At 41.3% G+C, this 21464-nt stretch overlaps 7 protein-coding genes across 7 annotated transcripts; 5 read left to right on the top strand and 2 right to left on the bottom strand.

The window, feature by feature from the left end:
* Positions 1 to 1382: 1382 nt before the first annotated feature.
* On the top strand, positions 1383 to 2829 carry MELLADRAFT_102918 (uncharacterized protein; the record flags this gene model as incomplete). The annotated part of the gene is made up of 5 exons (XM_007405632.1): positions 1383 to 1484; positions 1771 to 2091; positions 2261 to 2413; positions 2684 to 2704; positions 2785 to 2829. 5 exons carry the CDS (start codon positions 1383 to 1385, stop codon positions 2827 to 2829), a joined length of 642 nt encoding a protein of 213 aa, XP_007405694.1.
* An 836-nt stretch (positions 2830 to 3665) lies between these two features.
* Positions 3666 to 5295, bottom strand: MELLADRAFT_60056 (uncharacterized protein; the record flags this gene model as incomplete). Its single annotated transcript, XM_007405577.1, has 2 exons — positions 3666 to 4065; positions 4814 to 5295. The coding sequence occupies 2 exons, from the start codon at positions 5293 to 5295 to the stop codon at positions 3666 to 3668; spliced, it is 882 nt and encodes a 293-aa protein (XP_007405639.1).
* Positions 5296 to 8010: 2715 nt separating this feature from the next.
* Positions 8011 to 11629, top strand: MELLADRAFT_92476 (uncharacterized protein; the record flags this gene model as incomplete). The annotated part of the gene is made up of 3 exons (XM_007405633.1): positions 8011 to 8151; positions 8218 to 11397; positions 11516 to 11629. 3 exons carry the CDS (start codon positions 8011 to 8013, stop codon positions 11627 to 11629), a joined length of 3435 nt encoding a protein of 1144 aa, XP_007405695.1.
* Positions 11630 to 13821: 2192 nt separating this feature from the next.
* MELLADRAFT_33495 (uncharacterized protein) lies at positions 13822 to 14565 on the bottom strand (the record flags this gene model as incomplete). The annotated part of the gene is made up of 1 exon (XM_007405576.1): positions 13822 to 14565. A coding segment is annotated over one exon (744 nt), but the record flags the coding sequence as incomplete, so codon positions are not given.
* Positions 14566 to 15074: 509 nt separating this feature from the next.
* MELLADRAFT_102914 (uncharacterized protein) lies at positions 15075 to 16512 on the top strand (the record flags this gene model as incomplete). Its single annotated transcript, XM_007405634.1, has 3 exons — positions 15075 to 15295; positions 15393 to 15700; positions 15854 to 16512. 3 exons carry the CDS (start codon positions 15075 to 15077, stop codon positions 16510 to 16512), a joined length of 1188 nt encoding a protein of 395 aa, XP_007405696.1.
* A 3234-nt stretch (positions 16513 to 19746) lies between these two features.
* Positions 19747 to 20415, top strand: MELLADRAFT_92473 (uncharacterized protein; the record flags this gene model as incomplete). Its single annotated transcript, XM_007405635.1, has 3 exons — positions 19747 to 20062; positions 20107 to 20218; positions 20310 to 20415. The coding sequence occupies 3 exons, from the start codon at positions 19747 to 19749 to the stop codon at positions 20413 to 20415; spliced, it is 534 nt and encodes a 177-aa protein (XP_007405697.1).
* Positions 20416 to 20511: 96 nt separating this feature from the next.
* Positions 20512 to 21368, top strand: MELLADRAFT_102913 (uncharacterized protein; the record flags this gene model as incomplete). The annotated part of the gene is made up of 2 exons (XM_007405636.1): positions 20512 to 20570; positions 20630 to 21368. 2 exons carry the CDS (start codon positions 20512 to 20514, stop codon positions 21366 to 21368), a joined length of 798 nt encoding a protein of 265 aa, XP_007405698.1.
* Between the last annotated feature and the right edge of the window lie 96 nt (positions 21369 to 21464).

Below are 21464 nucleotides of genomic sequence, written 5' to 3'. Positions count from 1 at the left end.
TATCCCATCCCACCCCCTCAATCCCCTTCTGAAGTCTTTGTGAATTGACTCCATCGTCTTGACAGACATCATGTTCTCACCATCATCTAGTTCTCTATATACCTGTTCAAATTTCGTGTTTAAATTCAATCTGTTTATACTTGTTACAATAATATGTTTAAATTTGCCTTTTGTAAAGTTTGTGATATGTCTCCTAATTAAAAAAACAACCAAAAGACCACACGCTGGTCGCATCCATTTGAGAAGAGAGACCATACTCTGCAACATATCAACTACATATGTAGAAGACCACACCCACCCCACGCATCGCAATCACCGACCCCATCCTTTTCAAACACACATTCGCACCGTACTTGTAAATTTTTCGGGAGCTTTAACCCCCAACCAACACTGTGCCCACGTGCAATCAACTCAATCTACATGTTACTCTTGTCGTAGTCTGTCTGTCCAACCAAGCTTTGCCAACAACTCCCCAGATTGGCTGACTTCCGAAAATCCTATCCCGATCTCCATCCCTTTCTTTGATAGTTCCCTTTCTTTCATAGCCTTTTGGTTTTGGATAGCAATGTCACCACAAACCGCAAGACTGTAAGCTTCCAATCGAAACAAATGAGGTGATCTGTGGTCCTCAAGTTTCACAGCCCTTTCGAAGAAAACAAGAAGATCTTAATCTAACGACTTGATATTCTCAACAGTTTGGAGGTCTTTCTGACCTTTCAGGTCCGAATGACCTCTAACTGGGTATGTTTAACCCTTGATTTAAATCCTGGGTGTAGCAATACATCAAGGATTTAAATCATCTTTGGCTGAATGTTTGTTGTTTACCTCCAATCCACCGCGGCTGGGATCTAGACCTTCATATCTGGTCTAGATCCCCTTTCAGTCTCTCGCCACACATGGTGAGGAATGAGAGCTGTAATTCCAATGTTGATTTGAAATTAGTCAGTTGTTTTTGATCATCTCATCTCATCTCTGGATCTGGAATGAGATGAAAATGTTCATGTGACTGCTTTGGTGAACTGCGCTTCAGGGTTGTCAGGGTGTTATCAGTTTGAATCGTTATCCAAAAAGTTGGCAAGGCATCGGAGGGATCTAGACATTGGTGACCCCTGATGTCTACATCCCTCCTCCGGATGTATCTGAATAACAATAAAAGATTTACTTACCATAGATTCCGCTGCGACTTTGTTTTTAACGGGAGCTAGCTCATGCTAGCTCGGGGTTAATTGAGTGTTATTTGTGATCTCCATGGCTGATCACTACTCATGCGTCTCAATTGTCATATAGGAAAATGAAACCTTGGCCAGGGTGTACCAGCGACTACATCATCCTGCTCACCCTCACTGAGGTTCGTACAACATATCAGGATATGTTGTTAACTAATGGCGATTGAAGCAGGCCAGTGTCCATCCACAACCTGGCTTGTGGAACTTGAACAAACCCTTCAAAACCCTGAAGGGTTCATTCACGAAACTGCTGTGCAGGTTCGTGAATCAAGCTGAGGTAATATCACAGGTCTTAATAAATAGGCGAGGACACTGACGTGTGATTTAGCAAAACAACACGATAAACTTTCTGTTCTTCATCGTCAATTTTCATCTCAAACTCTTTATTGTTTTTATTCCCGTCTTTTCAATCGCGATGCTAGAGAATCCGGTCTTTGCGGATGGCCTATTCACTGTCGGTCGTGAAGTATGCAAGAATCGATACTCCTCATCTTGTGGTTCGAACTGACCCTTTGATCCAATACGTTGTGCTAACTCCAAATAGGTTCCTTCAAAAGACTTCTTTTATCCTTTACCAGCTGGAACTAATGTCCACTCAGCAAGCTGCATGCTGAGTGGACGGTCTGGCCAATTACCTCATCTTATGCCACTTGTAATTATATATTCCAGAGGCGACGGCCTTTCCCTAAGATCCGGTCACATATATCAAGCTACTGGTCCATTTGTTTATGATGAGTTTTCGAGCCATATTGTGTTAGCAGTTATACCTACAACACTCATGGATTTAGGACCGGCCGTGGGTCCTAATGGCCCATTCATACCAAACATTGCAACACCAGTTAGAATATATGGTCTTGGAACACCTGTGTGTGCCCAAGTCGAGCCTGCATTACATTTTGGCCCAGAAGTGATACACGTGGCGGTAGAACACTTCCATTATTTCTCTGAGGCAAGATCTTTTCACCACGTTGATCACACAAATTCTGATATACAATGGCTGATCTCCTCTCTTTCTTGTATGTATGTGTTGATAGCTAGGAAGAAGACTAGGTGGAGGTATACATTATAGAGGAGACCCTGGGGTTGGTGCCTTAGAACTTGATGACTATAATGAGCACGCAGTGCAGATTTTGTTTTCTGGATACATTGCTTCTTGGGATTCAGACAATCAGGAGCTAATTGTACAGGTCAGCCGCGTGTATCTCTAGTATATCTCTATATAGTCAAAATTCTAAGTTTTTTTGAAGATTTCAGGCTTCTGTTATGGCAATAACCCACCAAGAAACGGAGTAAACTGGTCATATTTCTTCACTGGGCCCTTGGCATTCTTCTTTTTCATTACATTTGTACTGGGTCTGGGTCTTTTTTTTGTATCTTTGGGGGCTTTGATTTGGGTTAGTAAATGCAAAAATTATATGTTTCCAAAAAATTTGACACTTTCCATTGATGTACTTCAGCCTTTTCCCCTTCTGGGTGTGGTAAGCTCAAGTTGCTAGTTCTCATTGTCAAAAGAAGCATGTGTTCTCTAGTATCATGCTTTTCATGTCCTCATTTATAGACCATGTTCTGTGAAGTCATTTGGAAGAGTGGTCTTGTTCAATGAAGTTCAATACTAATGCAAAAGTATTGAACTCCTTGACCTCAAGGCATGAAATACTCTCCATAATGACATTGGTACCGCAGTTTCTCTGATTCACACGCTCAACAACAATTCAACAATACCTCACGTGTTTTTTTATCTCACAAGTCACTATTCATCTGTCAATTAGGTCTAACATGCTGTCTTGGTACGAGTTATGTGCATACATTACTTGGTTACCATCTCACATGAAATCCAAGCTGGAATTTTTCACAACAATATGCCAGGACGACATGATCTCAATTACAAGTACAGACTAGTAATTGAGATCAGCCCCAATTAAAGATCTTTCGGTGCAGGGTTCTACGGTAGGCAGAGTGGAAATGTCAAACCAAAGACACTTAACTTCAACGCATGAAGGAGTTTGCCCAAAGGAGGGGAGTATTTCAGATCTACATAACACAACATCGATAAATCTTATTGATCTTGATCCGAAAAAATCTGATCAAGATCAGAATGATTTATCGAAAGACTTTTGGTCTCAGAAGGATGTTTGACACAGCGGCGAAGAAGAAATGGCTGGGGATGCTCCGGTATTGAGGTGGTCTTGAACGTATTATGATAACGAGAAATCAAAGCGTCGCCAGAGATCAGAGACAAGCTTGAATGTTTGATTGTCTGAGCGATGTTACTCTTGTCTGTACGCTGGTTGTTCAAAAACGCCTCGATCTATGTCATGACTACGGAGAAATGCATCGCGTGTTAGAAGGAGAGTAAAATTTTAAGAATTTCGTAACATCAATTGTTGTAATAGCTTGAAATAACCAATTTACTACAGATAAACAATAAACAGACCTTACCTAATGTGGGACTCGACTAAATCTATTTTGGACAGAAATGAGGGCTTGTTCGTGGTTGGTTGGTACACGAGGCTGTCCATGGGGGGTTGCGAGTAAGGACAAATCGTAAGCGCGCATGAAAGCAAGGATCTGGTGAAATGCCGTCCAAACGTTATCCATAGTGATCGCTGCTGGTTCTATCTGCAGGGTTGTTTGTGCGGCGGTTACAAATTCGGTCAGCCACATGGGAGAAGTCATCATGAGTTCGTCAGCGTTAGGATAGTATTGAGCGCGGAGCCCATCAACACGTTCCGGCGGCACAGCGATGAGACCTTCAACTCCATTCGCTGAGAGGGGTGCGTAGTAGCAGTAATTGGGTGCGCAGGCGGTAGGGAGCACAGTTCGTTTGTCTCGTTGTTTCCTATACGAGTTATAATCATTCATCCATTTGTTCAAGGAGTCTTGAACGAGTGGGACCCAAAGATACAGAAACAGGAGCCTACAATGAATAAAAGAAGTCAGAGTTAATCAAGAATCCAAACAATCGCCCATAGCTTCAGACTCACTTTTGAAGTGGGTCATTTTCATTGTACTGACCAGTCTCCATCGAGTTAAATATCATGTCAATTAATGCAACATTATGCTGAATCATGAGCTGGGACCATAGACATTCAACTTTTTGATTGCGAGGTGAGTCGGTGAATGAATGGCGAGCAGCAGCTTGCTCAGCGGTGAGGTTTGCAAATTCGAAAGATAATTCGATTTGATGAGCTGCTAAGTTGATCGTTTCGGTGCCATGGTCGGTGACAGTTTTCTGCGGGATCCCTCCAATTTCCTTGACTAGATCGAGGAAATACAGGCCTATGTGAGCCGGGTTGTTGTTGGTAATATGGACAAAGAGACCGAGGACGCGTCGAGACCATGCATCGATAAAACCATATATGGTGATGCCAAACTTCTTGAGCTTATCGTGGCCATCTGCGGACCACGTGTGATTGGGACCGGGAACGTAGAATGTGCGACGTTGAATCGAGGCGCGCAAACGGGCTTCGACACCTTCAGCATCCATCTGTTTGACCATGGTACCCACGATTTTCCTGGGTCCAAAGAAGATAGATTGTCAATCCTTCATATACGATTTGATTGAGGTATAAGTCAAGAAGACTCACCGATGGACGGAAACATGGTATTGGTTCCGAAGGATGTGGTGGACACGGCGGTATCCAGCGCGCTTACCATCCGCGCGCCGCTTTGAGTGTCGAATCAACTCAGCTACATCGGCCAACGTAACTAGTCCTTGATCAACATCGTCTTTCCTGCGTTGTAGGCCAAGTAGTGTGCAGCGTCGCGCCAGGGTGCGCGGTGAGATACTGATGTCATGACGCTCTTCAAGTATCGAAAGGAGGTGCTCCGCGACAAAACCTTGACGGTGATAGAAATGGATGAGATCATTCTGTAGTTCTTGAGTTTCATTATCAGGCGCCATTTGTAAATCCCAGTTGGAGCGGGCGCGTTTGATGGTGCTCTGCGAACAGTCGACACCATGTTGAGTCGAGAGGTTGTCCTGTATCTGGCGGTTGGTGAGGCCTTGCTGAACCAGTGTCGTAACAATGGGCCGGTAGCCTTCGGTTAGGATTAATTGATTAGGCATGTCGGCATTTGGCGGTGTCAGAGGGGAGGTGAAAATTTTCGCGTTAAGAATTTTCAAGTGACGGACGCTCGAACACACCGCGAAAGTCCGGTTCGGCACAGAGTGTTTGGATGAAATTTCTAGATTTATGGAAATCAGTAAAAACAAGTGCCACGAGTTGCCATGTCAGTCAGGTTTCGAATATGTGGGTGTTGGAGTTAGATACCTGGAACGGTCCAAGGCCGTGACAGCGGTCTCAGTAGACGGGGCAGGGTCGGCATGGGCTGGACAGTACTGTTTCAGGCCTGGTACGTTAATTTTTTTCATTTTCGACGAAGTGACCCACATGGCACTTTAGAGCCACCGTAATAATCGTGATTTCACTCGCTTGAAGGTGCAACTCCAACTATCAATGCGTTTCAGCACCTCTGTGGAGAATGTGTCCAGGAAAGTTGCAGAGGTGGGGTCCGGGGAAAGGTTTGATGGGAAGATTTCAACCAAGAGTGATAACCCATGAGGTTATGGGTTGTCGACTGTCAGTGACAGTGTGACTCCCGAGTCCCAAGAGCTTTTCTGAAACGGATCAAGATCATCTTCAAGTTTCTTAAATTAATTTCATTTCACTTTCCACCATCTTATCATCTTCATCTTCATCATTTCAAATCAAAATTGTAAAGAATTCAACATACTCACAAGAATATCCGTTTTAGCATATATGTGAATCTATCCACAAGTGCTAGTAGCATGTAGCAATGCATGATCAAGAATCAGATGTGCCCGGAATCGGAGGATGCAGATGTGATGAGTTGATACTCACCCTTTCAAGAATCAAGTGCTGTTCAAGTGCTTTTCAAGAACTCAGTTTTGTTATCTACCCGACAAAGCCCAGCTAGAGAATCGAGATCGGTCTCATCAAGCACTCAATGATCATCTCTTGATGCTATTTTAAAGGCCATCAAAATCATGTCCCGAGCATTATTTGTTATTCTTCCTGATGGTTAGTCTGGATATACCTTACCAGTGGGCCATTCGAAATCAGATTGTCCATCTCATCCCACACTTGACTTGACTTGAAGTTGTGGTGTGGTGGCCTTTAAAGTGTCCGAGGCCATCATGGATCGATAAACTCGTGGATCCCACATACAGATATCCATTCAGACCGAGCAAGTTTATAAAAGTAATGATAATAAACACCATCAATTTCAGAACGCCAATTTGTCGGCAAGAATTGGAAGTCTTTGATTTCAACCAGTAAATCCTTATCTTATCCTAAAAACAAAATCAGTGTGTTTTAGCTTCGGAAAAGGTGTTATCTGATGATGAAGTACTTTGTCATCCAATAAACTCACCGTGATGAGCAAGATGCGTAGATCATGAAGATCCCTGCGTTTAAGATACTCTTTGAGAGATTTGATCAAGTCGATGGCTTTCAAGTTGCTATATATGATAAGCTCATCTTTTGACAAAAACATTGCTCACCATTTACCCATCCGATAGCGATCTTCGTTTGAAGTTTGCTAAAACAAAAACAAGTTCAACGAGAGGTGCTTTGGTTCTGGCGTCAGTGAACCCCTAATCTAATATCATATACCATACAAACCATCATCGATTCTCGAATCAGCCTTGATACAATCTGTTATTTTTAGCCAATTTTCTTTCCATCAGTGCTTCCTTCGACTTGTCAAACGATAAGAAAAAAACTTTATCGTGTCTCAAAGTGATGACTCTTGCGGATACGCATAGTATTAAGTAATCGCTGACCACTTCAGATCGATTCGAAACAAAATCTATCAAAAAGCTTTAACTGATCAGTCTCCGGGTGGTCTTTCCGGTCATCAGCTGACATCGGCATTCATCAGCCACTTTACCTTGTCTGTTTATCGTGGCAGGTATCTTCAAGATACTGTCTGGGGATAAACTTTATCATCGGTGGGTTCAACTTCAAATCTGACGCCATCATCGCTCTATCACTTATATCTAGCTAGTCTGCCTTTTCTGATCCTTTGGGTTCTCCTTCGACCATCGATTTCTATCGTTTGTCAATATACCCATCTAAAACAGCTCATTGGCTTTTTCTTTGGTGAGTTGTGCGAAACAACTAAAGGTAGATTGACTCCTTGGTGTTCACATTCTCTATGATCTTTCGAATGATTCAGACAAACACGACTTAGAAGAGGTCAGCCTGCTGTGAACCCAATAGATACAATTTTTTTTGTTTCTGCCAGGTTGGTGATTCGTATTTTGAGACGCGGTATGATTGATAAAAACTTATCGGTCATCTATGCTTTCAATCATCAATAGGAGCTATCTCCTTTTAATTTTGAATCCATCCTTTGAAATCATTGCATTCCATAGTAAGACTTTCACTTGACTGACTCTCGATGGATCCTAAAGAAAAGATGGTGACTTATTTTCTGATTTCGATTTCGATTGGACTTATCAAACGGTCTATGGTATCGTCTCGAGGACAGAGTTGCAACTCATTTCACAAAAGGGTATCAATTCGATCAGCATTGTCAAGTAAACGGGCAAGTTCTTGCAAGAGATACGAATTAAGATCGGCGCACGATGTACACGACTGTGGCCCAGTCTTCGTCTCAACCTAATGATCAGTGGAAGCAAAACATGATGGGTCCTCCCGCTTACCTGGGTTGCTACTTCATCGAATCTCTTGTTCAACAAGATGATCAACGCTCTTCATCGCAGAATGAGAAAACGCCATCGAAACATTTCGATATGCGACATCACGCCCATCCATATCAGATGTGTAACAGTCTCTGTGCGAAATCCTCATTGCATGAACCGTACTCGCACATGGGATATAATGGTCTTCAAGGAGGAACCTGCATTTGCTCTAACAGCCTACCCAATGAGAGTGTGAGTTTGTTTACTACTCCAGCTGCGACGCTGATGGTCATCCACTGACATATCACGGTCTTTTAGTATCTCGTTGAAGACGTTCACTGCCGAAAACATGAGTGTGCCGATCACAACGCAGAGCAGTGTGTAGAAAACGATCCACGGCTGGTTTACTATTGGGCCGTGCTACCCGAAAACCAACCTAATCTTGCAGTCTCTCTTGATAGCTCGACTTCAGTACAACGCAAGATATATAAACGTGGAATGAACCGTAGAAACCTCTTACGAAGTGTCATAGCCCGCGATGTATCAGACCCACCTGATCAAGCAGTTGGAGAACCTGATCAGATCACTACTGAATCTGGAGCTTCTAAATCTTTCGATCCATCTCCCAACAGCATCTTCTCAGGTCAAACTATCTCACAAACAGCAACAACAGACCCTGTTCCGATTGTGGCGGTAGCGATGGCTTGTATCTCATTAGGCCTAGGAGTCTTTTGCTTGTTAGTAGCTTTCAACCGACTTAATCAACTTAGACGTCACCAGAAGGAGCATCCGGAACCTATACTTCCTGAAATCAATAATACCCCGGAATGCACTAACACATTGACAAGGAAAGAGTCCTTACAAGAAGAGCTTTCGGTAGACATTCTACCATCATCTGCTCATCCTGCAAAACAACTCCTTATGCTTTCTCAACAATATCGTCAGACCACTCGCGCAGGTTTCTCTCCTATGACTAGTATACCTGGACGTGGTACTTTGAAGGATGGAGTTAGAACAGGAAAAGCTTCATATGTAACTCAACATGGCGAATTTCCTCATGAGATGAATGCAAATGAGTTTATAGAAAGTCAATATTCACCACATGATTTTAAAGATGTTCCATCAACGAAAAAACCATTTGAGGTTGAAGCTGATCATTTGAAGCCTTTGAAAAACCGTCGAATTCTGGACATCCAAGCCTCTCACGGCTATCTCAATCAAACTGGAACCAATGACTATTTCGGCTCAAATGCAATTCAAGAACGCCATTACCCTTCCAAGGTTGACTTACTATCATCACCAACCAATTCTAACGTCGTTTCCAAATCGCCCGAGTTCATGAATGCTAGAAACGTATGTGGTACTGGTCCGGTTGTTAGTCCAGAGAAATTGGCACGCGAATCTTATCCTCATCCGAACATCGTAGCTTCTGGTACAAAGGGATCATCAATTACTCCGATCACGAGAAACTCTTGGATGATGAAACATCCTCAATCTTTGAAATTGAAAGAATCTATAACCAACTGCTCACTAAGCTCATCAAGTGAACCTCAACCTGTTAGAAAGTTAAAGGTATCTTTTGGTGTGGGTTTAGAAACTGATCGACTTGATGTGACAGCTGAAGTGCCAGATGGAGTTGAGAAATCGCCTCTGATGACCGATTATTTTAACCTTGGATCTAGTCTTAGTCGAAATCAATCTTGCGTTTCTAAACCTGATATCTTAGATTCAGGAATATCGGGAACTGCCCGTGGGAATCGACTTACTTTAGATCTTGATGAATACAAACGCTTTTCCTCGAGTAGCCGACTTGCAACACTCGATTCACCAACAGTAACAAGTCATCATACAAGAAGTGATTCGAACTCTAACATCTTACCGTTCCCTTCAAGAGAGACACTCCAGTCTAATGAAAAACATTTCTTGAATCAAAGTACTCCATACCCCTCTCTTGGTTTACCAAAGTTATCTGAGAATGACACAAACTCTACCCAGTATCCTCCAGTGAAATCTACACCGAAGATGAATGGATTGTTAAACTTTGGAAATATGCTCAGTAACTTCACTCATTCCCCATCCTCAAAATCAAAGATTGAAACTGAAACCAACTCTGAAGAAGATTTCAAACGAACTTCAACTTGTGTTCATCCAAAGTTAAATTGGTCTAGACGAAGAAAGATTATAAGTGGAAATTGGAAGCGACTTAATTCGATGACGACTCCAACCAGAAGTCCATTGACTAGTTCGATCTCTTCTGATGCTCTTAGTCAAGGGTATTTAAAGAAAGGTCATCAAGCACATTCGGATCTTAACCATTCCTTGAAGGCTTATGCTGATTCATCATATGAGGTTAAACAAGAAAGATTACGAAACCGTCACAAGTATTCTAAATCAGTACCTGATATGAGTTTTTTAAGTCAATTACACTCGGATGATGACAACGATCATGAACCTAAACAACTTAATATCATGAATCCAGATCAACCATCTTTAAGTGACACGCCTAGTTCTTTTAGTCCTTGTGAACTCCAAGAAGGAAGAAAAACCAATTCTCTCACAAGCGTACCATTTCATCATCAATTTCCAGGAAACCATCGAAATTCAGAAGATTATTCTACTCTAAGTTCATCTTCTGGTAATACCGCGATTAAGAAAACGGATTCTATTCAAGTGACATCGATGAATTTAAATCGATTTTTAAATCATTTAGGTTATGAAGAATTTAAAACTCAACTTGGAATCATCGATTCTAAGGGGTATTCATCAGGTGGTTATTGTAGAAAATCAGATCCGATTCTTTATGGTAAATGGTCAGAAGCCATGGAACTTTATCGACAAAAACATTTGATTAGTTCAAAATCATGTGGAAATTTATTATCTAAATCTTTATTTCAAACTTGTGAGAAAGATATCAAGCCAACCTTAGAAATTCAAACTCCATTCTTTAAAAATCAAACTTTAAATAGTGGTGAAGATCAAGGTAGTGATCCTAAGAATCAAGCTTTTCGACATCCGATTTATAACCTTCCAATGTTATCTCGACCTGATCATTCTAAACCGATTGATAAACGTGAAAACCCAATAAATTCGATGAACCACACCAATCCAATTCTTTCTGACCAAACCTCATCCCAAGAAAGTTACCGCTCAGCCCAACCAGGAACAACCAATTCAAGTTCCCAAATCCATACAACAAACCCAAGCACCCCAATCTTTTCAAGTAAACCGAATCAAAGACCACCTCATCATCAACACCATCATCAAGAAGAAGATGAATCGATTCCATTTTTTTCTAGACCAAGATCAAGTACCTCGATTTTGAAATTAACCGATCGTCATTTAAGTTTAGGAGGCATCTCGTGTCATTCTTCGGAAGATTTATCGAGTTTCTGTACCGGTGCTGCTTCTTTAAATTCTGAACCTCAATGGAAATCTAGGTTGAACTCTGTGGGTTCGTTTGCTACTAATCAATCTTTTGAAGGTCAACAAAAACTTTGGGTTCGTTGAAAATTTTCTTCTTCTTCTAATTTTTCTTGTATTTAAATTTGATTTAATCTTTAATCTTTTTTATACTGATTTTGGTTTATGGTTTTTGGTTTTTGATTTGGATTTTTAGGTGGCTAATCCTGATCGATTTTATTCTCCAAGTCTTGAATCTATCTTTCATTCACCTTCAAGATTAAGTCTTTCTCCTGTTCCTGGTCTTCCTTCAGCTTCAGTGAATTCTTAATTATTAATTTGATTTTTATTCAAATGTTATCATCTTCTTAAAGGTTAAAGTTTTTTTAGAGTTTTTTTCAAAATCGAATGAAATGTTATCTTTCCAGGTGAAAAATGTTTTTTTTTGATTTAATCTTTTTTCAAAGAAAGAAAAAAAAACATCAAAAAAATGTGTAGAGTTTGGTTATTATATTTTATATACTATCAATCACTTAATTATTTTTTTCATTCTTTTCAAAAAATAATAATAATAATATCAATTTCAATTTCAATTCTTTTTAAAATAACATGATCTAATCAATCATTTATATCTTATATTCGAAATTTAATACTTTTAGAGAATAAACCTTTGAATCTCCTTTATACATCTTATCTTGAATTTAATAATTGTTTATAATAGGTTATTTTTGTTTATAAATATAGACAAGTAATTATACATTCATTTTGATTAGTTTATTTGGCTTTTTCAATGCTTGTGAGTTGTGGTTTTCTTGCTCAGGTTGGTCACATCTCCTTGATATCTAGTTCAGGTTAGTCACTTTCCCCTTAGGTGTGTTATATAAATTTCCTATAAAACATCAAAGGTGTTATTGCGTATGTACATATGATAAGGTGAGAAATATCAATTTGACTGGAGTATGTTTCAGTAATCAGATGGGTATTTGTGGGATTGTCTAAGTAGAAAACCAATCTTGGTTGAAATTGAACTGACTTGAACTGAATTCGGAGTGCTTGAGTATCAGTAGTTATGAAAGAATTTGTTTAAATGGCAGATTCGAATTATTTGAATTATATTTTATGGAAATTCGAATACCATGTAAACCACTTCTGGTCTACAAACTACTTTGAAAGTGGAATCATCATAGAGTCCACCTGAACGTTGTCATTGTCATTGGGATTCATCATAGGGTAAGGCAAGGCTGAAGCATCCTTGTTTGAGCTCATATACTATCTTTAACATCGTTCAAGCAAGAAATTTATATTTTGGATAGATCAAAAGAAAAATCTTCCGCTCAGATTTCTTCAAAGGTATTTATCTCTCACAACTCTGGGTTTACAAGGTTTTGTGCAACATACTGATTATAATATGATGCTTGATTAACTCTATCACTCAAGTTAATATTTGACCATTCCAAATTTAAAAAGATTGGTTTCTTCAACTCCAGTTTAATTGCCATGATATGATGACTTTATATACAGGGCTCTCAATTAATTTATTGGCTGCAGGTCGAAGGCTGCTCGAATTTCAACACTGACACAGTTTGACCTTGCCCTTTTGACTTATTGGCATGGGAAGTAATTCACCACATGATTTCATCACGGATGTCTTTATAAACAGCCCCGTAGTCTGTCCGTGTTTATCCTGGTAGACCACTATTCAACGTGTCCTTTGAAACTAGATGCACATGATTTGGGTACATAGGAAAAGCCATTCAGCTTATGAACTGTGGCTATTCGTGCGTTGCGGATATGATTGCAATTGACACATCGTTCTAACAGATTCTAATTCCTTCATGCAAAAGTCTACTGATAACAATGTATAGGAACTACCATGCAGGAATAAGATCAAAATCCAAGAATAACATAAAACTCTAAAAGATGTATACAAAAGAGACTTTGATTCCTCTTCCTACTCTATCATTACTTATTCTTTTCAGCGCATGCACAGACCCCTTTGGTACTCATTCCTACTTCAGATTCGCCATTTTCAATTGCACAACACTCTCTTAAAGCTGAGATTTGTTGAGCAAGGATATCAAGTTCTTGATGAACTTCTACTTCTAATTCGTCATTCACAACACTTGTCACTAATCTTTCCACCTTGTTACACAATTCGATTGGTAGTAAAGATGACATGGCTGATGAAGCCCTGCCACCGAAAAGCGCGAGAATGAGTAACACGTTAGGTCCGTTGATCGTGTATCCAGATGTTAAAAGATCGTTTCCTATGCTACTTCGTCGAATAGTATCAAGGATATGATCGACTTTTGGCTTCATGCCTGATCGAACTTCTACTGCACCCGCCGGGCACTCATTTTCAATGACGGATAGAATATGGACAATGGCCACCGGAGCTTCCGTTACATTCGCGACCGCATCCAGATTGGTCCGCAGACGTCGGTTGACAGTAGCCCAAGAAGATTTGTTAAGGGCCAAAGTGGTTGCAGAGCGAGTTTCCATTTCGATCGATGGTCCAGCACTAGATAAGACTGAAAACCCTCGTGGGAGACCTGTAGCTGAGTCCACCGGTCGCATAGCATTGTATAGATCTTCCAATTTAACCCAATAACTGGGGTACTTGAAGCGAGCCACATCGAGCACTAGTACACGTTCCGTGGTAGGATCATAGCCAGCGATCGGACTGAAATGACCATCGCCAGTTTGACCAAGTGCAGAGCGTGAAAAAGATACCACCATGAACGAGCTAGGCGTTCTGGTTGATTCTTCGATCTGAGCCCTGAACTGTTCAAGTGAAATACCAGAAGAGTGATCTGATTCATTGGATAGTTGAGGGTATGAAGAGTAAACTCTCAAGCCATTGCAACGAGCCAAACAATTGAATTCCGAAAGAGTGATTCCAACCCTTTGAACTGCCTCTAGTGGACGACAACAATCAAGCATATCTTGTTCGTACCAACGCCATGGATGTTTCCAAACCCGACGAGGATCTACACCGAGAGCATTGAGAACGGTACATAGACTGGCTAAACCACAAAAAGAAGGTTCGTGTTGAGTGACGAGTTGAGATGAGAGAGGAAAGAAAGCTTCAAGATGACCAGAGTCAAGGGCTTGACGAAAGAGTGATTTGCCAGCTTCGGAAGTGAATGGAATGCAACCATCTGGTAGCTGACGTTGATAAAAGGAGATTTGAGATCGATCAGGTTTGGTTGGGCGGGTCGGAGGTTTCGTTTCTAAAGTAGAAGTTGAGCTCGTAGGCTCATTCATTGAATCTGTTCGAAGAAAGCCTCGGGTCACAGGCGAACGGCGAAATATCGGCTTTGGGGGATTTGGCTGAATAGGCACCGAAACAGTTGAATATCCTGCGATGCTGGTGAAGTTAGGCTTGATGGATAAAACGTAAGGTTGTCGTGGACGCGATGATGATAGGTTGTGCACCCGTAGGTTTCTAGCGATGAAAGGTTTGATAGCCAGCTTTATCGAATTCAACAGTTTTGATTGGTAATAAATAATTTCTTGTTCGCCCACGTTGAGGTGAGGGCTTTAGGCTGCTTCAGCTTTTGAAACAAGCAGGAGCAGGGTTCAAGTAGATGTCAGCTACATATCAGCTTCCACAATGACAAGAGCCCGAGCTGTGTGACAGGCCAGTGTGTAGGTGACATACCTCTTCAGGATACTCCTGTGACATCTCCTGACGTCATTGCTTGCGTTTCCAGATCTCTGCGTTCGACTTAATCCCTCTCGAGTCTCGCTCACGAAAACATCACCTTTTTACTATGTCGATCTTGTCAGGTCCAGTGATTGGGACCGTCCAAGCGAAGCAAGCTACAAACTATGATCACTTGATCTTGATTCCAGCTAGTCGCGAACAATACTTGACTAGTTTGTCATCCCACGCAAGCCTTTGGGGGAGCACACTGACAGAAGAACAATATCTAAAGCGAGAAGAGGTTTTGAGTATGACTGAAGCGTGTCGTGATGCTCGTAGTCAATGTTGGTGGGCCATCTCTCGTGATCTTAATCGATCCAACCCCTGATAACCACATCGATTGCGTCCTCTTCTTCCTTCGTATTCTTCATTCTCACATTTCTAGGGTTCTAGTCTCAAAGGATGCTCCAGATTCACTTGATTATTATTGCTCGTGCGAGACGATGAAACGAGAGGTGATCTGCGCCATTGGCTCTCGGCAGCTTGTACCTCCAAAACCACTCGCCATCCTCCCAGCATATTCGATTTGCTCCGTATTCTGTCCACCTCATCATCGTGGAAAAGGTTATACCCGTCATATGATGCGCCTCTTGCATTTTCAGCTCGCTTCTCCTGATTGGCTTGCAACACAATCAAACGTAGCTAATCCTAATCCTAGATTCAACGACGCAATCCTATCGGTACTATACAGTGGTTAGTCAGTAAAGTGTTACTAATCAAAATATCTTCAGGCCCTGAATTTTTTCACGCTTGCTTAATATTCAAAATTGTAATTCTTTTGTTGCCGTAGCTAATGTGAACTGATTTCTCCCTTCATGGACTTGTTTTACTACAACGAGCATTCAGATATCGGGCCAGAATTTTATGCCAAGGCTACTCCTCCTGGATGGCAAGTTACAGAAAGTCTCCAAACAGTCTGGACCGTAGATGATTTGCCAGTAGCTGATGGCTTTCCTACGATGGATCTCAAGCCGATCCGCTTGAAAGATTTCAAATCTGTCGCTGAATCGGATTCCACATGGCTACACCAAGAGTTGTCGAAAGAAAACGCGCAGAAATCTGCCTGGTTCGCCTTCCGACCCGACGGTGCTGATCTCGAATGGCTGATAACTAGATCTAACTTTTATGCAAATATCTTAAGGGAGTCGAGTATACCAGACCTACTAGTGGTAGATATCTGGGGTTATCAAAAGGAGCAAGATGATTCCGAATTCATCACCTGGTATATTGATTATCCAGCTGAAACGCTATATTTGGCTCGGGTTAGATGTCAACCAGAAGATTCAATCTTCTTCAAGGTTGTTTTCAATAAAGTGGTAGAGCTTGCTAAGGAGCAAAGATGTAAAATGATCAAATGTTGGAATATTGACTCTCGTCTGGTCAACAGTCTTGGCTTTCCTTCTCAGACTCAACCGAGAACAGATAGTTTATCAGCTGTAGCATGGTATGGCGAAACAATAGACCATTTAGAATGGTTTGCAAATGAAAAGCTCTTTTGGTGCTAAAGATAATTTGCAGCAATAAAGTTACTGAAATTGTTTCCTACTTGATGCTTGGGAATCTGGCAGATATCATATGGGGGATGAAGAGGCTGGAAGAAGTTTCCATGAAACTCAAAACTATATAACTCCTCCATACAACCCAGGTGATGGTTGCTGGGATAACATGGCAGTCAGATTGATATGATCTGATAAGAAGGGGGGTGAGAACTTTTCAAGCACCTGTTTCCAAACAATAAGGGTGCATTCACTGCAATTCCTGTTGAGAAATCATGTTCTGCAAAATTTAAAGTGTCTATTTGGTGGTGCATGTTTCATTTTTGCATTAAAAAAATTACAAAATGTGATTTCTGGTCAGAAATTCATTGAGTGAACGTGCCCTAAGAGCACCTCCACTGCAGGTCTGCAAGCATGAAGTGTATCTTACATTTGCAGACCTGGGTCACAAAACCACCATCCTGTGTGGTCTGAAATGGTGACCATTTTCTATTAAGACAGGTTTCACATGATCGGAACTCCAATGATGAAGGATCAACTACACTTTTGGAGCAGACAGTATTGAACAACTATTAGACAAAGTCTTGGCAGACGTGGTGATAAACTGTCTATGATCACCAACCAGGCAAGTCTCTTGATAGACAAATCATCTAGCTTAACTCAAGAGAGTATGGCCATGATTGACCCTGCACTGTACTCATGTTGTTGATTATTTATATTGTCATGACCAATTGTCTGACTGGTTTTGATTTGTTCAAGGAAGGACTATTATTTTTGTGTAAATTTTGCAGTACCAGGATTTCTATAATGACATCCCAAATTTGTATGAGCAGCAAATTTATGTAAATTTACAGTGATGAGAAAACTCAAACAACTATAAGATAAAGAAAGATAGACAAACAATGCGAGGCACAAAAGCAAAGGAAAGTGTCAAGATCTACATCATAAGCAGCAAATACCTTCAAAATGAAACAAATTGAGTTGAGTGTGATATAATGAGAGAATGTGCAGTATTGGGTGATGGTTGAGGTGGTATGGTATGTTGAAGAAGGTTATGGAAAGGAGGGGTTGGAAGAATAAGTTGTTGGAAAGATGGGAAAGTGTAAGACAAGACAACATGGGAAAAAAGGTGGTCAGTGTGGTGGTGGTGGGTTAGTTAACAGTTAGGGGTTGGAGGAGGTGTAAATAAAATGGTTAATGAGGTAGTGGAAGGGAAAGTTGGCTAATGAGCAAGTGAGGGCAAGGAGATGATCCAATGGGTATGTGAGTATTATAGATAAGTATGTGGTAGTGAGATTATTAATAAAAAGTGTAGAGAGGGTATAGTAAAATTGAAAGGATGTGAGTGTCATGGGGAAAGTGGAATGGTTTGGTGGGATGGGTGTTAGGATTAGGGTTTTGTAAAAAATGAAATTGAATATAGTAAACTTACCTGAGCAGAAATGTTAGACAGTATTGGAAAGGTAAAGAAGGGAGAAACCAATCCAACGAACAAAATAAACAACAGTATATATATGACTAACACTGATGTGGCTTTAAAGATAATGTTACATAGATTAATTAATAATTATCACAAGTTTGACATTCATAATAGTTTTACAAGGAGTCTTTGTACAGCTATTTTTCCCCCAGCACCACATGTCAAATATACAGCTCTTGATGTTCAGCACAGCACAGCTGTAACAGGTGGTGGATTAAGTCAACCTGGAACCTGAACCTCCAGTTCAACCTGGTATTGGGCCCCAAGCACCCATTGATGTTTTCATTGCCACATTGCAAATTTTCACTACCAACCACCACTTGTTGCACCACTGGTTCCTCCCTGGAATTTTCACCCTTCCCCCTCCCCTTCTAGACATGATGCTCCAACTGCAACCCAGTAAATACAATGCCTCCATCAAAATTCTGGCAGTGTGGTACCTCCACAAAAACAAAATTATTGATCAAGTCTGGCACCTTTGGAAGTCCCTGGTCAGTTCCCGCAAAATTACTTGCCCAATTCAAATCCAATTGAGAAGGCTTTCAGTGTTCTCAAGTATCAATGTACCCAATCCCTCATCAAAACTGGGGCTGAAGACAAAATCAATTTGATCATGGATGCAACTTGGAATTTGTTTTTGGGTGCCCTCATGCACAATTTATACACATTATGTGGGTATTAGATGTGGCAGTAGAGTGTTTAGATATATAATGGACCCCAATATTTATCGCCCCCCTACAAGATACCCGTAGCCCCCATGTTTGGGGGCATTACCCAAGGTACCCGACAGAACCCAAGCACATCTTGCGCTGAGTCAGACCTCAGGGGGCTACTTCCTTGGGCTTCATCCCACAATGAAGCCCTTTAACGCTTTTCTTTGCTCTCCTTTGAGATTCCACGGGCCTCATCGTAAAAAAATGAAGTGCTACTAATTCAATCAGTGCCCTTACCCCCGAGTTAGTACAACATGATAACAGATAGCAGGAAGAAGGACAGGACAAAACCCTTGCCCCTCTCCCTCTTTGTCAAACTCTGTCTCTTTCTTCTGTTCCCTCTAGAGTCTACCTTCAATTGTCCAATACATTTTGAAACCTTGCTTTAATCAACTGATATCTACAGCCCCTGGAATGAAGGCTGGAACAAACACAAGAATGAAGACTCAACATGCCATACCTTACCCAACCAACTTGAATATCAATATTGACCCGCATTAGATCAAGAAACAACTACAAAATATCAATCATCTATCTTTATTGATTGGATTGGATCATCAAATTAAATTTGTTAGTTCTAGTTCAAATCATGCAACCAGATATCATCATGGAGATTGGATTGGTAGTTTGTTATCAAATTGGTTATTAGATGAAGATTGATTTGTTAAATAAATTGGATATGTTACCAGAGCCCGCGGAGGTACAGAGTAGTCCATTCATGGTTGAGGGATAGAATTCACAGGTGAGGACTGTAGTTTGACACCAACGGACATGTGAAGAGTGGCTACCACATGTCTGTAGGCAAGAGACGCCTCAGAAGAAGTGAAAGGTTTTTCTCACTTCCCCTTCCACGCTCTCCTGTGATCCTACAGTCACACTCGAGAATTCGTCAAGAACCCTTCTCTCTCCCTCTCACATTCTCTCCTCTTTTAGCTTATATTAGTTTATTTTAAAATAAGAAGGATAGAGTCATTTATTTCATCACAACACATTTGAATGTGGAGACAGTTAGCTACCATATAATTTCTAAATAAATATCACGATCACCCAATGATTCAGGCAGCAAAATTAGCAGAAGAGGCTAAACTAGCAAAGTTCTTGAAGGAGAAGGCTCAGGCGGAGGAGAGGTCAAAAAGAGCGGAGTCCCAATCACCTCAAGTTGGTCAACCATCTCAAAGTGGACAACCTCCTCTAGTTGGACAACCTCCTCCCCAAGGCGACAACTCGTCACAACCAGTTCCGAGATTCACCATCACCACGGGCACTCTAGCTTTGAATGAGGAAAACTACTTGAAGTCTTCAAAGTCGACTGAAAAAGGTGACAAGGAGGACTCCAGTTCCAACTCCGAGGGATCAGATGGTGATAGTGAGTCGTCTGATATGAGAAAGGCTAGGAAGAAGAAGTCAAAGAAGTCCAAGAAGGGAAAGGGGAGAAAGAGGTCGGTCGCAGTATTGTCCTCAGTGGATGGAAGAGGTGTTTTAGGTGGAGAGGACCTATTGACATTGATCAAGAAAAATTTTGGTAAGTGCTTACCTTCTGGTTGACGGCCTTTTTGGCGATTCTACCCCCCCTACCTTTTCTTTGTCTTCCTGTTACCACCCTCCCTACCCAGCTTATCACCCAAGCTCCAGTTATTCTGTTGTAGCATGGTGAAGGTAGCGGATTTGCACCTATTTTATCAGTGGGACCAGCTCCGGGATAACCCTGTTGTAGCTTAGTGTGGGTTCATGTCCTATATCAGCTCCAAGAGATACTTGTTGATGCTCAAAAACCTTTTGGTAGTAAAGATCATACCTATGATTCCCAGTTCCTATATGACCAATCTCTATCCAAAGAACGAGGCTCCCATGAAGGTAGTAGCAGGAAGAGGGGAGTAATTTGCCCGTGCTTGTCTCTTGGCTCGTGAACAACACGTCTTTGTGACCCAGAAAGTTGTTATACTAGCTCAGAAGTACTGATTCAGTTGGAAATTGTTCTGTACCTCCCCTTCGTTCCTAAGTTGGAAGAGAAACCTTCTCTGACCCAGACTGCCACCATTCCTATCGTGGATGAAAGTAGCAACATAATCCTTGATCGCTTGGCAGATGCCATTAAGGCTGAAAACATGGATACGGTCAAGTCCTTGAAAGATAAATTGATGGTGGCGCTAGAGAAGGAAGAAAAGGTCAAGGAGGAGAAGAAGAAGGAAAGAAAGAAGAAAAAAGAAGAGAAGTCAGAGAAAGCTAAAGGCAAGGAGAAGATGAAAGAGAAATCCCAAAAGAAGCGTAAAATAGACAAGAAAGACGTACCTTCTTCATCATTGAGCGACTCAGACTCCTCCTCCTCTGATTCTTCTAGCTCCAAATCAGCGGCTGAGAAAGCCAGAAAGGACTCCTCATTGTCCTCTTCAGGTGGTTCCTCATCGTCGTCATCCCCCTCATCAAAGAACAACCCCTCAGGAAGCTCGTCCAGCTCAGATTCAGATTTGGGCTTAAAGTTCAAGAGAACGAAAGCATCTGCCTTCAATTTGCCTAACTTGCCAGAGAAATGGCAAAAGGCGTTTTATAAGAAGATGAACCGCTACGTTCCCCTGTTGGTATTCAAGCATTCTTTCATCGAAGCACATCATGCTGCTAGCGCCTTTGGTTCAAAGAAGAGCAAAGGCCCTTGGTTCGAGGCTTCTGAGGTCTAGTTGGAGCGTCGTATGGGTTATCACTACGCCAAATTACATTTTTTCCTAGGCGCATAGAAAAGTAGTTTGCACGTAGAAAACTATACTTTTCTACTC

The sequence above is a fragment of the Melampsora larici-populina genome (assembly GCF_000204055.1).
Source record: "Melampsora larici-populina 98AG31 unplaced genomic scaffold MELLAscaffold_4, whole genome shotgun sequence".
Classification (NCBI taxonomy): Eukaryota; Fungi; Basidiomycota; class Pucciniomycetes; order Pucciniales; family Melampsoraceae; genus Melampsora; species Melampsora laricis-populina.
This window is presented reverse-complemented; position numbering and strand designations above follow the sequence as displayed.